This window comes from Oncorhynchus nerka, linkage group LG27, assembly GCF_034236695.1.
Source record: "Oncorhynchus nerka isolate Pitt River linkage group LG27, Oner_Uvic_2.0, whole genome shotgun sequence".
NCBI classification, from domain to species: domain Eukaryota; kingdom Metazoa; phylum Chordata; class Actinopteri; order Salmoniformes; family Salmonidae; genus Oncorhynchus; species Oncorhynchus nerka.
Window position 1 is genome coordinate 50,792,999 of NC_088422.1, and position 16,436 is coordinate 50,809,434.

Genomic DNA, 16,436 nt, shown 5'->3' on the forward strand with positions numbered 1-16,436 from the left:
CAACCCCATTGAACACCTTTGGGATGAATTGGAATGCCGACTGTGAGCCAGGACTAATCGTCTAACATCAGTGCTCAACCTCACTAATGCTCTTGTGGCTGAATGGAAGCAAGTCCCCGCAGCAATGTTCCAACATCTAGTGGAGTACCTTTTTTTTTTTTTACCTTTATATTACTAGGCAAGTCAGTTAGGAACAAATTCTTATTTTCAATGACCGCCTAGGAACAGTGGGTTAACTGCCTGTTCAGGGGCAGAACGACAGATTTTGTACCTTGTCAGCTTGGGGATTTGAACTTGCAATCTTTCGGTTACTAGTCCAATGCTCTAACCACTAGGCTACCCTGCCACCACCTTCCCAGAAGAGTGGAGGCTGTTGTATCAGCATAAGGGGACCAACTCGCTGTTAATAGGACTGGGATCGGATGCCTGTCGTTGGTTTCATGACTATCTAAAGGATAGAAGTCAGGCTGTTAAGTCAACGGAATCCAGTCGGAGCCATTGGAGTTGGTTAAAGGGGTCCCACAAGGTTCTACAAGGTTCTATACTTGGTCCATTACTGTTCACTCTCTACAAAAACAATATCGTTGATGAGATAAGTACGGAGCTGTGAGGGGAACGGCACCTCAGTACCTCCAGGCTCTGATCAGGCCCTACACCCAAACAAGGGCACTGCGTTCATCCACCTCTGGCCTGCTCGCCTCCCTACCACTGAGGAAGTACAGTTCCCGCTCAGCCCAGTCAAAACTGTTCGCTGCTCTGGCCCCCCAATGGTGGAACAAACTCCCTCACGACGCCAGGACAGCGGAGTCAATCACCACCTTCCGGAGACACCTGAAACCCCACCTCTTTAAGGAATACCTAGGATAGGATAAAGTAATCCTTCTCACCCCCTTAAAATACCTAGATGCACTATTGTAAAGTGGCTGTTCCACTGGATGTCATAAGGTGAAAGCACCAATTTGTAAGTCGCTCTGGATAAGAGCGTCTGCTAAATGACTTAAATGTAAATCTATATGCTGATGACACTGTCATGTACTCTATCGCTTCAACGGCTGTATTGACCAATCAGGTGAAATGTTTCTGCAGTACCCTTTCTCTGGATGAGCAGGAAGCAGATGCCCAGCTGAGGATAGAAGACATCCTTCAGATGGTGAGAAAACTCCACTATCCAGCAACCCCTCTCATTTACTCACAAACCTCTCGAGGTAAGACATGGGGTGTATTCATTAGTGCACACCGTAGTAAAACAGAACACATTTTGCAACGAAAACAAGCCTTTCTTACTGGACAAGTTCATGTTAGTCCCTAACCGTATTGTCCCATTTGATTCTGATTGGTTCCTAGTGATCATTGTAGTTAGGACATTCCTCCTTTCTCATTCACCTTAGCCCTGGTGAACTCTGCCCCCTTTGTACGGAACTGATACCTCTTCTGAATTTGCCAGAGAAGCAGTCCCCTGCTACACTTCATCTTGGTAAGAGTGTCTAAACTCCCCAGATAATCAACCCCTGATAAGTCCCCTCTAAACCCTTAGCACCATCCAGTAGAGAGATGCCAGTCAGAGTTCTGTCCCACCTCATCCTACACCTCTCTCCATCAATCACGTCACCCACCTTCCTCTTATTTATTTAACCTTTATTTAATGAGGCAAGTCAGTTAACTTGACGGTTAACAATGACGGCCTTCCCCCTGTCCAAACCCTAACCCGGACGACCTTATAATGTACAGTAAACGGAGACCTGTGATTGGCTTAGTTAGCTATATTTTAGAAGTTTTAGTCTTTGATCAGATAGGTTAACTAAATAAATAACTGAATTGTTTGCCTCACCAAAATGGATTAACTCTTAAACTGGGTTAAATCAAGGTTTAACTATTCATGTTGGTGCACAAAACTTTAAACCTAGTTTTAAATGAATACCATACTGAACAAAAATATAAACGCAACGTTCAACAATTTCAAAGATTTTGCTGAGTTACAGTTCATATAAGTAAATCACTCAACTGAAATAAATAAATTAGGCCCTAATCTATGGATTTTAAATGACTGGGCAGGGGCGCAGCCATGGGTGGGTCTGGGAGGGCAATAGGTCCACCCACTGGGGAGCCAGGCCGACCCACTGGGGAGCCAGGCCCAGTCATTTAGAATGAGTTCTCCCCCCCCTCCTCTGACGATCCCACAGGTGAAGAAGCCGGAAGTGGATGTCCTGGGCTGGCATGGTTACATGTGGTCTACGGTTGTGAAGCCGGTTGGACGTACTGCCAAATTCTCTAAAACGATGTTGGCAGCTTATGGTAGAGAAATAAACACTACATTCTCTGGCAACAGCTCTGCAGTCAACATGCCAATTGCACGCTCACTCAAAACGTGAGACATCTGTGGCATTGTGTTGTGTGACAAAAACGTATATTGTTCCCAGCACAAGGTGCACCTGTGTAATGATCATGCTGTTTAATCAGCTTCTTGATATGCCACACCTCTCAGGTGGATGGATTATCTTGAGAAAGGATCAAATGCTCGCTAACAGGGATGTAAACTATTTGTGCACAACATTTTTGGGATCTTTTATTTCAACTCATAAAACAAGGGACCAGCACTTTACATGTTGTGTTTATATTCGGTGTTCAGTGTAGTTAAATTGAATCCGTCTTCTAAACTAAATGTAATTTAAACTTTAAACCAATATTAAATGTAATCTATTTGCTCCATTGTTTTAAAATCTAATTTAAAAGTAGTCTAAACTGCCTAAATCTAAACTGCCACTGGATGAGGGTTGACGCCCTCTGTTGGCATTTTCTAAGCAACACATATATATTGAAAATGACCTTTATTAACTATAAGTCCTACAAACATATGTTTAGTACTGTTAGAAAGGTAAAAACCGTGGGATTCAGGAACACCATGACAATTACAGAACAAGTGCATCAGCAGGAAAAAAAAGTATAAATAAATATTTGTAAAAATGTTTTTTTTTTTGTGGGTTGGGGGTTGGGTTCCCGAATAGTCCCCATGTAGGGGAATACGAGATTTGAAAGTCTAGGTTTGAAATAAAATGTCACTAAATATCATTTCAAAAGGATACAAAAAAAACAACACAGACATGTTTGTAAAACTCAACTAGCCAGTTTACTAATTTGACATAAAAGTGCAATTAATTTCACCATTGGCCCGAAGTGAACACCCACTTTGATAGCTAGCAAGCTAAATCAAATCAAACCAAATCAAATGTTATTTGTCACATACACATGGTTAGCAGATGTTAATGCGAGTGTAGTGAAATGCTTGTGCTTCTAGTTCCGACAATGCAGTAATAACCAACAAGTAATCTAGCTAACAATTCCAAAACTACTACCTTATAGACACAAGTGTAAGGGGATAAGAATATGTACATAAAGATATATGAGTGAGTGATGGTACAGAGCGGCATAGGCAAGATACAGTAGATGGTATTGAGTGCAGTATATACATATGAGATGAGTATGTAAACAAAGTGGCATAGTTAAAGTGGCTAGTGATACATGTATTACATAAAGATGCAGTAGATGATATAGAGTACAGTATATACATATACATATGAGATGAATAATGTAGGGTATGTAAACATTATATTAGGTAGCATTGTTTAAAGTGGCTAGTGATATATTTTACATCATTTCCCATCAATTCCCATTATTAAAGTGGCTGGAGTTGAGGCAGTGTGTTGGCAGCAGCCACTCAATGTTAGTGGTGGCTGTTTAACAGTCTGATGGCCTTGAGATAGAAGCTGTTTTTCAGTCTCTCGGTCCCAGCTTTGATGCACCTGTACTGACCTCGCCTTCTGGATGATAGCGGGGTGAACAGGCAGTGGCTCGGGTGGTTGTTGTCCTTGATGATCTTTATGGCCTTCCTGTGACATCAGGTGGTGTAGGTGTCCTGGAGGGCAGGTAGTTTGCCCCCGGTGATGCGTTGAGCAGACCTCACTACCCTCTGGAGAGCCTTACGGTTGTGGGCGGAGCAGTTGCCGTACCAGGCGGTGATAAGTTTGTGAGTGCTTTTGGTGACAAGCCGAATTTCTTCAGCCTCCTGAGGTTGAAGAGGCGCTGCTGCGCCTTCTTCACGATGCTGTCTGTGTGGGTGGACCAATTCAGTTTGTCTGTGATGTGTACGCCGAGGAACTTAAAACTTACTACCCTCTCCACTACTGTCCCATCAATGTGGATAGGGGGGTATTCCCTCTGCTGTTTCCTGAACTCCACAATCATCTCCTTAGTTTTGTTGACTTTGAGTGTGAGGTTATTTTCCTGACACCAGACTCCGAGGGCCCTCACCTCCTCCCTGTAGGCCGTCTCGTCGTTGTTGGTAATCAAGCCTACCACTGTTGTGTCGTCCGCAAACTTGATGATTGAGTTGGAGGCGTGCGTGGCCACGCAGTCGTGGGTGAACAGGGAGTACAGGAGAGAGCTCAGAACGCACCCTTGTGGGGCCCCAGTGTTGAGGATCAGCGGGGTGTAAATGTTGTTGCCTACCCTCACCACCTGGGGGCGGCCCGTCAGGATGTCCAGTACCCAGTTGCACAGGGCGGGGTCGAGGCCCAGGGTCTCGAGCTTGATGACGAGCTTGGAGGGCACTATGGTGTTAAATGCCGAGCTGTAGTCGATGAACAGCATTCTCACATAGGTATTCCTCTTGTCCAGATGGGTTAGGGCAGTGTGCAGTGTGGTTGAGATTGCATCATCTGTGGACCTATTTGGGCTGTAAGCAAATAGGAGTGGGTCTAGGGTGTCAGGTAGGGTGGAGGTGATATGGTCCTTGACTAGTCTCTCAAAGCACTTCATGATGACGGAAGTGAGTGATACGGGGCGGTAGTCGTTTAGCTCAGTTACCTTAGCTTTCTTGGGAACAGGAGCAATGGTGGCCCTCTTGAAGCATGTGGGAACAACAGACTGGGATAGGGATTGATTGAATATGTCCGTAAACACACCAGCCAGCTGGTCTGCGCATGCTCTGAGGGCGCGGCTGGGGATGCCGTCTGGGCCTGCAGCCTTGCGAGAGTTGACACGTTTAAATGTTTTCCTCACGTCGGCTGCAGTGAAGGAGAGTCCGCATGTTTTAGTTGCGGGCTGTGTCAGTGGCACTGTATTGTCCTCAAAGCGGGCAAAAAAGTTATTTAGTCTGCCTGGGAGCAAGACATCCTGGTCCGTGACTGGGCTGGTTTTCTTTTTGTAGTCCGTGATTGACTGTAGACCCTGCCACATACCTCTTGTGTCTGAGCCGTTGAATTGAGATTCTACTTTGTCTCTATACTGACGCTTAGCTTGTTTGATTGCCTTGCGGAGGGAATAGTTACACTGTTTGTATTCGGTCATGTTTCCGGTCACCTTGCCCTGATTAAAAGCAGTGTCTCGGGCTTTCAGTTTCACGCAAATGCTGCCATCAATCCACGGTTTCTGGTTTGGGAATGTTTTAATCGTTGCTATGGGAACGACATCTTCAACGCACGTTCTAATGAACTCGCTCACCGAATCAGCGTATTCGTCAATGTTGTTGTCTGACGCCTTGTCGAAACATATCCCAGTCCACGTGATGGAAGCAGTCTTGGAGTGTGGAATCAGATTGGTCGGACCAGCGTTGAACAGACCTCAGCGCGAGAGCCTCTTGTTTTAGTTTCTGTCTGTAGGCAGGGATCAACAAAATGGAGTCGTGGTCAGCTTTTCCGAAAGGAGGGCGGGGCAGGGCCTTATATGCGTCGCGGAAGTTAGAATAGCAGTGATCCAAGGTTTTTCCAGCCCTGGTTGCACAATCGATATGCTGATAAAATTTAGGGAGTCTTGTTTTCAGATTAGCCTTGTTAAAATCCCCAGCTACAATGAATGCAGCCTCCGGATAAATGGATTCCAGTTTGCAAAGAGTCAAATAAAGTTAGTTCAGAGCCATCGATGTGTCTGCTTGGGGGGGAATATATACGGCTGTGATTATAATCGAAGAGAATTCCCTTGGAAGTTAATGCGGTCGACATTTGATTGTGAGGAATTCTAAATCAGGTGAACAGAAGGACTTGAGTACCTGTATGTTATTATGATCACACCACGTCACGTTAACCATGAAGCATACGCCCCCGCCCCTCTTCTTACCAGAAAGATGTTTGTTTCTGTCGGCGCGATGCGTGGAGAAACCAGCTGGCTGCACCGATTCCGATAGCGTCTCTCCAGTGAGCCATGTTTCCGTGAAGCAAAGAACGTTACAGTCTCTGATGTCCCTCTGGAATGCTACCCTTGCTCGGATTTCATCAACCTTGTTGTCAATAGACTGGACATTGGCGAGAAGAATGCTAGGGAGTGGTGCACGATGTGCCCGTCTCCGGAGTCTGACCAGAAGACCGCTCCGTTTCCCCCTTTTACGAAGTCGTTTTTTTTGGGTCGCCGGCTGGGATCCATTCCGTTGTCCTGGGTGAAAGGCAGAACACAGGATCCGCTTCGCGAAAGTCATATTCTTGGTCGTACTGATGGTGAGTTGACGCTGCTCTTATGTTCAGTAGTTCTTCTCAACTGTATGTAATGAAACCTAAGATGACCTGGGGTACTAATGTAAGAAATAACACGTAAAAAAACAAAAAACTGCATAGTTTCCTAGGAACACGAAGCGAGGCGGCCATCTCTGTCAGCGCCGGAAGTATAGATCAGCTAGCAATGATTAGTGCTGATTTGTTTCCATAGAAATAGAATAAGAACACATTTATATGGTGAAGCCATTATGACACGTGTCACTAATCATAGAGGGCTTACAGTTGTGTCACAAATCACCTAACAACCGCACCAGTCACCATGTTGGAAGACCAAAATCAGTCTGTTGGAAGTTCTCCAATCGTCCACATGGCTGGCTGCATTTTGCTACCACCGGAATCTTCGGGAAGATTGCTAATTATTTCGTTTTTCTAAGGAGCCAGAAAACAGAGGCAGTGGAAACCCCTTTTCAAGTAAGTAAATATATTTTTAAATTAGCAAAATCAATGTATTATTAGCTAGCTTGCTACAGAACCTTAGTGTGCATGCTAACTCAAATGAGCTGCTAATGTAATGTTAGCTAACTTTACATACTGTATAGCTGGCTAAGCGGATTAAATTTCACCAGTTTGCTAACTTGATATTAGCTAGTCAGCTAGCTATCTTGATGTATTTATCATTGTAAGTCTAAGTGAATTTGTAGCTAGGTAGCTAGCTAACAGCCATGGAAGAGGGTGAATGGATTAGCTAGCAGTTCAAGCTTTCAGAAGGGAGAGTAGGCTACTCTGGATAGGGCAGGTACCTTTGTGGAAGGACATTATGAAAATATTCTAAATTTCCAGTTCCTAGTGAGAAAAACTGAGGACAGAGAGATATAACAACATAATATTCAGGGCTGTCTAATTTGAGTGTAATGCAGCCTGTTTCTTTTGTGATGCTTTCTGTCCTCTGATACAGAGAGATGTAAAGCAGATGAAGAGATCCCAATGAATGCACCAAGAGAATAAGGGTACATCCTTGTATACCATGGATTGTATATGTACCTATGTTAGCACATTTTGTGAACAAAAATACAGTTTAAGTCAACACAAAATGTAAACTCAGCCAAAAAATAAATGTCCTCTCACTGTCAACTGCGTTTATTTTCAGCAAACGTGTAAATATTTGTATGAACATAACAAGATTCAACAACTGAGACATAAACTGAACAAGTTCCACAGACATGTGACTAACAGAAATTGAATAACGTGTCCCTGAACAAAGGGGGGTCAAAATCAAAAGTTACCGTCAGTATCTTGTGTGGCCACCAGCTGCATTAAGTACTGCAGTGCATCTCCTCCTCATGGAATGCGCCAGATTTGCCAGTTCTTGATGTGAGATGTTACCCCATTCTTCCACCAAGGCACCTGCAAGATCCCAGACATTTCTGGGGGGAATGGCCCCAGCCCTCACCCTCCGATCCAACAGGTCCCAAAGAAGTTGTTTAATTTGTCTGGGAGCAAGACGTCGGTGTCCACGATGGGGCTGGTTTTCTTTTTGTAATCCGTGATTTACTGTAGACCCTGCCACATACGTCTCGTGTATGAGCCGTTGAATTGCTCTACTTTGTCTCTATACTGGCGCTTATAGCTTGTTTAATTGCCTTGGAGGGAATAGCTACACTTGCTTGTATTCGATCATGTTTCCCTTTTTAGTTTTGCGTGGATGCTGCCATAATGTCAGGATGAGCCTGCAGGTATGGTACCACATGAGGGAGGAGGATGTCTTCCCTGTAACGTACAGCGTTGAGATTGCCTGCAATGACAACAAGCTCAGTCCAATGATGCTGTGACACAACGCCCCAGACCATGACGGACCCTCCACCTCCAAATTGATCCCACTCCAGAGTATAGGCCTCGGTGTAACGCCCATTCCATTCGACGGTAAACACGAATCCGACCATCACCCCTGGTGAGACAAAACCGCGACTCGTCAGTGGATAGCACTTTTTGCCAGACCTGTCTGGTCCAGCGACAGTGGGTTTGTGCCCATAGGCGATGTTGTTGCCGGTGATGTCTGGTGAGGACCTGCCTTACAACAGGCCTACAAGCCCTCAGTCCAGCCTCTCTCAGCCTATTGCAGACAGTCAGCACTGATGGAGGCATTGTGCGTTCCTGGTGTAACTCGGGCAGTTTCCATGTTTCCATCCTGTACCTGTCCCACAGGTGTGATGTTCGGATGTACCGATCCTGTGTAGGTGTTGTTACACGTGGTCTGCCACTGCGAGGACGATCAGCTGTCCGTCCTGTCTCCCTGTAGCGCTGTCTTAGTCGTCTCACAGTACGGACATTGCAATTTATTGCCCTGGCCACATCTGCAGTCCTCATGCCTCCTTGCAGCATGCCTAAGGCATGTTCACGCAGATGAGCAGGAACCCTGAGAGTCAGTAGAAAGGCCTCTTTAGTGTCCTAAGTTTTCATAACTGTGACCTTAATTGCCTACCTTCTGTAAGCTGTTAGTGTCTTAACGACCGTTCCACAGGTGCATGTTCATTCATTGTTTATGGTTCATTGAACAAGCATGGGAAACAGTGTTTAAACCCTTTACAATGAAGATCTGTGAGGTTATTTGGATTTTTACTCATTATCTTTGAACGACAGAGTCCTGAAAGAAATATGTTTATTTTTTTGCTGAGTTTATAAACCTATTAGAAATGGAACAGGCCAACCCTGCTGGGTGTGCATGCTTCTGTTCCAGCCCAGCACTAACACACCTGATTCAATGTATCAAACCTAATTAGTTATCTTCTTATGGGTATGTGGGACGCTACCATCCCACCTGGCCAACATCCGGTGAAATTGCAGAGCGCCAAATTCAAAAATAGAAATACTCATAATAAAAATTCATAAAACATACAAGTGTTATACATCGGCTTAAAGATGAACTTCTTGTTAATTCAACCGCGGTGTCAGATTTCAAAAAGGCTTTATGGCGAAACCATAACATGTGATTATCTGACGACAGCGCCCAGCACACAAAATATTACAAACAGTTACCAGCCAAGTATTGGAGTGTCAAAAGTAGTCACTTACTTTTGATGATCTTCATATGGTTGCACTCACAAGACTCCCAGTTTCACAATAAATGTTTGTTTTGTTTGATAAAGTCCCTCTTTATATCCAAAAACCTCAGTTTTGTTGGCGCGTTTTGTTCAGTAATCCAATGGCTCAAAGGCAGTCACAACAGGCAGATGAAAAATCCATATAGTATCAGTAAAGTTCATAGAAACATGTCAAACGATGTTTATAATCAATCCTCAGGTTGTTTTTAGTCATAATAATCAATAATATATCAACCGGACAATAGCTTCGTCAATATAAAAGAAAAACAAGAAAGGTGTGCTCTCGGTCGTGCGCAGCAAACAGGTCTGGGGACTTCCCAGGGTCCACTCACTCAGTGGTCTTACTCCCTCATTTTTCAGAATACAGGCCTGAAACAATTTCTAAAGACTGTTGACATCTAGTGGAAGCCATAGGAAGTGCAATTTTAGTCCTAAGTCATGGGATACTGTATAGGCATTCAATATAAAACTACAAACATAAACAAATCCCACTTCCTGGATGGATTTTTCTCAGGTTTTTGTCTGCCATATCAGTTCTGTTAAACAGACATTATTTTAACCGTTTTGGAAACTTTAGAGTGTTTTCTATCCAAATGATATCCTAGGTTCTGGGCCTGAGTAGCAGGCAGTTTACTTTGGGCACGCTTTTCATCCGGAGGTGAAAATAGTGCCCCCTGAGGTTAATAATCAAGTGTGCTATTGCTGAGCTGGAACAGATGTCTGCACCCCCCATAGGTCAGGGATCAGTGGAGTGGATTGTTCTAAGCTTGTGGCTGTCTTGAACCCTACTGTTTGTTGTTATCAAATCTTCCCTGCCACCTGCCCTGTCTGGATCTGCGAGGAGTAACAGCGTAATCTATGTTGTTACCATGACAAAGACCAAAGCCAGTGGGAGTACCGTGGAGGACAGTGGTGTCTCTCTATCACCTGTGAAGGATATTTTAAGCGAACAAAATTAGTTTTACAAACAGTTGTTACAACGACACGAAATAGCTTCAAGTGTTTTGTCCAAAAACTGGTGGAGTCAGCTAATAAAATAATGGACGACCTGACCAGAGTGGTCCAGGACCTGAAGAATAGTTTGCAGTTCTCCCAGGGTCAGCTCGATGAGTTGAAACAGGAGAATGTCAAGATGACAGCAATCTGTAAGTTATTGAGAGAGGACCTCAGTTCTGTATGTGAATCCATGATAACAGTGAGAAATCGGATTATCTCAAAGGACAATCAAGGTGGAACAACATGGTTGTGGACAGAATTGCAGAATCTCCACATGAGACGTGGATGGTGGGAAATTATCTCGGAAAAACTCAAGATGGACCACAGGAAGATTGAGGTGGAACACGCCCACAGGACTGGAAAACCCACCACCAACCCAGGTGACAGGCCCAGGCCGACAGTGGTCAGATGGTCAAGATAGTGGTCAAGTTCCTGAGGTTCAGGAAATAGCCAAGAACTCGAGAGGAATGGATATATTCCTCAACAAGGACTATTTGAAGCTATCCTGAATCAGCGGAATGAATCCACACCTGATCACGCGTAAACACTCTCACCTCTTCCCTTCGCTTGTGAACTTCAATGCACAACGCATCAGCGTGACCAAGCCAAACCCCTACACACAGCCTACATCGGTGTCACCATATTAGCTAAAGTACTGTCATAGTCAGCATAGCTAATAGAACTAACGCGTTAGTAAACCCTCTACAATCATGCAGTAACATTACAGTGTGCGGTTACACATTACAGTAAGCAGTTACACCGGCGGGCCCTGGTGGCAATAAATTAGTAAAACCGAAAGCTTACCTTGACTTGGAAGAGTTCCAGTGTTGTGTTGGATAGTCAAATCAAATCCAATTTTATTGGTCACATACACATATTTAGCAGATGTTATTGCAGGTGTAGCTAAATGCTTGTGTTCCTAGCTCCAACAGCTCAGTAATATCCAACAATTCACAACAATCTAAAGTTAAAGAATGGAATTAGAAATATGTTAGTATTAGGACGAGGAATGTCGGAGTGGCATTGACTAAAATACAGTAGAATAAAATACAGTATATACATACGAGATGAGTAAAGCACTATGCAAACATTATTAAAGCGACTAGTTTTCCATTATTAAAATGATAATGTTTCCATGTCTATGCAGCAGCCTCTAAGGTGCAGGGTTGAGTAATCTGGTGGGAGCCGGCTATCAATGGCTATTTTATAGTCTGATGGCCTTGAGATAGAAGTTGTTTTTCAGTCTCTCGGTCCCAACTTTGATGCACCTATACTGACCGCCCCTTCTGGATGGTAGCTGGGTGAACAGGTCGTGGCTCGGTTGGTTGATGCCCTAGTTGATCTTTTGGGCCTTCCTGTGATATCGGGTGCTGTAGGTGTCCTAGAGGGCAGGCAGTGTGCCCCCGGTGATGCGTTGGGCAGACCGCATCACACTCTGGAGAGTCCTGCAGTTGCGGGCAGTGCAGTCGCCGTAGCAGGTGTTGATACAGCCCGACAGGATGCGCTCAATTCTGCATCTGTAAAAGTTTGTAAGGGTCTTAGGGGCCAAGCCAAATTTCTTCAGCCCCCTAAGGTTGAAGAGATGCCGTTGCGCCTTCTTCACCACAATGTCTGTGTGGATGGACCATTTCACATCGTCGGTGATGTGTACGCCACGGAACTTGAAGCTTTTCAACTTCTCCACTGCGGTCCCATCGATGTGGATAGGGGCGTGATCTCTCTGCAGACGAGGACTTAGTCGGGCAACTGGTCGTGTATATGTCCGGTTCTTCACTGATCTAACACGACCATCGGTCCCAGGCATGGTCTTAGTTATACGGCCCACCGGCCAGGAGGCTCGAGGCAGCTGAGGGTCCACCACCATTACTACTTAGCCATAGTTCACTGCTACTGGACCTAGCTTGTGGCGGGAGGTGCTGGATAACCTCCACTCTGTTACTAGCCCACTGTCGGACCTCAAATCCCCCTTTGGACAGGAGAATCCGTACTTTATCAAGGAGTGCTTTCGCTTCAGCCGTGGATGGGATGCTCTGTAAGCAGTTATCCACATAGAAGGCATTTTCCACTGAATCCAATACTTCTGGGTCACTGTCTGGATGCTCCCGTGCGTGTCTCTGCAGAGCGTATATGGCAAGGCAAGGACTGCAGGTGGTGCCATATGGGAGTACCTGCCATTCATAGATTGTGGGCTCTGCATCTCGTTCCATATCTCGCCATATGAACCGGAGCAGTGTGGTGTCGGAAGGCAGTAAACGAATCTGATGAAACATGGCTTTGATGTCTCCACTGATGGCTGTAGAGTGCTGCCGGAACCGGAGAAGGACACCGAGCAAGGAAGGACCTAAGGTTGGTCCGGGGAGTAGACAGTCATTCAGGCTTTGACCAGCATCTTGGAATGAACAGTTGAAGACAAGTCTATACTTCCCACCATGTTGCTGGATAACATGGTGAGGGATATACCAGGATTCACGGAGTGCGTTTCCCTCTTCATGAGCTGTCACTTCAGTGACATAGCCTGCCTTCACAAGGTTATGAATCTCTCGGTTATGAACTTCTGCAAGCTCAGGATTCTTCACCAGGCGTCGCTCCGTTCCACGCAGTAGTGGGAGTACAGCCCGTGTCGTGGTTTCCAGAGGAGGATGGTTGGGCACCCGTAGCAGTGGGGTTGCATACCTGCGAACACCATCCATTTCAGTGGTGGTGGTGCTCTTCTCCAGGAGGTCTAATGCATAGGAGTAATGTTTAGAGCGAGTGACCTCCTGTATCTTCCGGTTGGAGAAGGTGTCCATCTTCCAGAGCATCTCAACATTCCGAAGGAGGTCAGTGGCTGCACAGGGGAATAGATCTGGATTGCTTCTGGTGAAGAGGACTTGCTGTGACTGTACAGCTTGGGTGGAGAGAAGTAGATGGGATGGACCTTGCACAGCCCAACCCAAGGAGGTATGGACAGCAATGGGCCCTCCTTCTGGTCCAGCTCGTATAGGCTCAGTCGGGGTGACGAGATGTGGGTGGTCTGACCCAATCAGGATAAGTGGCGCTACTCTGGCCAGGTTAGGAAGAGGCAATCCTCGTAGATGAGGATATTGTTTCTGTAGAACACATACCGGGCAGGAGTGCTCTGCGAGATTCAAGCCATCTGCCGTGAAGGAATTGGTAATGTTATAGGCCACGTCCCTGTTTCCTGAAGGTGAAATACTAAAGGTTACAGCAGAGCCTTTCATTTGGATAACATCACGTCGCACCATTCTGAGATTAAGGGTCTCAGGGGTCCCTTCCAGGTTAAGCTGATGGGTGGCCGCCGTGAGAATGATTGTTCATCTAGAACGGCGAATGTATCAATGCTTCTCCCTTCACTTTGCAGAGTGACCTTGACCACCTTCAACATGACCTTTGGAGACCGGTTCTGCTGGTCGAGGTACAGCAGCTCCTACCACGAGCATACTCTGCTCCTTCTGTGCTTGGGGAATTAGATCATGCAACACGGTGAGATGGATTTCTTTACAGCGGTTGCAGGGTTTCCTCAATGTGCAGGTCTCCGCCTTATGGCTACGGGCACACTTGTAGCATCGCTCGCCTGAAGTGATCCAGGCCTTCAATTGAGTTTGAGTGAGCTTTTTTACTCTGGGGCATGAGCCAAGGAAGTGCCCCTTACTATTGCAATATGGGCAGTAAGGCTGGAATTTGATGTTCTTGCTCTTGAGAGGGGTCTTCTTCCCGGGTTCCTCCCCGGCCTCACTATTTAAGTACATGGTAGTGGGATTTGGCCTTTTCTGTCCCTCCTGGCGTTCAAACTCCTTCCTTCCCCCGGCGGCTATGGCTGAGATTGTGTCCTGGTGAGCGATGCTCTTCGCCTTTGCCTTCACCTCCAACCATGCGGCCAGGTCTCTAAGAGCATAGGTGCTTCTCGAGCCCTCTTTCAGGATGCCCTTATTCCAACAATGTTCAATGTAACTGTCTCTGAGGTACACTGGAAGTTTGCTAAGAAGCCTGTCCACGTGGGAGCCACATTTCAGCTCGTTCCCTTCGTCTCCTTCAACGGATTGGAGCATCGAGGTCAGGGATTGGACAGCCAGGGAGAATTCTTGGAAGGCAGCATGGTCTCCCATTTTAATTGGAGACGTGTTCAGGATGTTGTTTAGTTCATTCTGGACTAGCTGACATGGCTCACCATATCTCGCCTTCAGGGCCTGGAGAGCAGCAGTGTATGATGTTGCGGAGTGCATAAAGGATTGGGCCAGCCTGTATGCACTGGGCAACCGCAAATGAACCATTAGTACTTGGTATTTGTAGCGTTCTGACAGATGACTGTGAATACCCAGTAGGCTCTCCAATGCCATTTCCAATAGGACAAATTCACTCTCCTTTCCGTTTTCAAAGTATGGCAGTTTGGGTCTGGGAATTCCATAGGCTGAGGCTACTAGAAGTTTCATAATGTTGGCTCCCTCTTCTGGTTGCGTGAAGGATAAACCCGGGACTTCTGATGAGCCCACTGTGGCCTCATTGGGCCGGTCCCCTACTGTCCCAGACCCTCCATTTGTGGCAGCCGGAATTGGGCGAGAGCCCTCGGACCTGTTGTTTGAGGACTGGCCTGGCCCTGGACGATTTCCAGAGGTTCCAGTGTTACGCCCCTGAAAACAGGGGAGAAATAATCACGAGAGTGATACGGTGTTGTATTCTCAAGTCAACATTTAGTTCAATCATTTCACAAAAGTAACACATTACATAACAGAAAACCCATTATACAAATAACACAGCAAAATATCTTATTAACAACACGCACGTTCATTCACAATCGACATAAAATGGCAGCTACTCTCAGTACGATGCTATCCTTCACTTCAACCGAGCAGGGCTAATATTACTCTCTTCAAACTTAACTCGAACTTCCTCAAGACGTTACTAAAACACACCTTAAACACTCTTGACATGTTCGCTAGTTATAACATTTAAATTACTATTTTTATCATCAATAAAATACCTGAAAACAGGGGAGAAATAATCACGAGAGTGATACGGTGTTGTATTCTCAAGTCAACATTTAGTTCAATGAGAAAAAGACCGCGAATTTCCCCAGGAATATGGGTGGAGACCAGAGCAATCGATCTCCGGCTCATAGATTAAAAGCATTTCGTAGATCACAGATTAACACTTTTAGGCACCACAAAATAAAGTAATCAATATAACGTTTACACATTACTCTCACAATTCGTACCCTTTGACAGATTTGAACTTTAACACAATTATATGAATGTTATCAATCTCTATCAACTAATACTGAATGCATATTTTAACCTTAGATGTTTTAAGATCCTCACATACTATGAACTTACTAATACTTTTCAATGTATAACAGGCTATGAATATGTCCTTTAACCTGTCACACTCTCCCCGACAAAATAAATGTTGTCCCAACATTACCAACATTGTCTTCTTCAACAGTTCGTATGCACTGGACCTAGAAAATCCTCTTCTGTAAGGTAGTACTTGAGCAGAAGTCACGGGTCACAGTTCAAATATAACTAACAAGTTATTCACAGTCCATATCTGTTGACCAGCTATATAACATAAGCAGTATTTTCTCATACTATTGATCAACAGTCCATCAATTTTAATGATCTATATGCATAGTCTGTAAATTGTCTCTTTTGACAGTCTGTGAAATCTGACAGTAGTCCATGGTCAAACATGTCAACTCTGTAGCCTCATGTTTGCTGAAGCCCATACATGTAAGGTGGCTGAAAGTAACATTGCTGTAGTGATGGCAGCCATGGAACCAGTCCTGGTGCAGAGTAGACAGGGAACAACTGTGGCTGTATACTGTAGCAGGAAGGGATACCAAGCTGATCATAGGTGATACGTCTTG

The 16,436-nt window shown here is 45.2% G+C and overlaps 1 protein-coding gene across 1 annotated transcript in view; it reads left to right on the forward strand.

Annotated features, from left to right (window-relative positions):
- Positions 1-16,436, forward strand: part of rasgrf2b (Ras protein-specific guanine nucleotide-releasing factor 2b) — a 168,369-nt gene that overhangs the window by 126,498 nt on the left and 25,435 nt on the right. Inside the window, 1 exon segment of the mRNA XM_029638509.2 lies at positions 1,087-1,150. Within this exon segment, the coding sequence (XP_029494369.2) occupies positions 1,087-1,150 (64 nt within the window).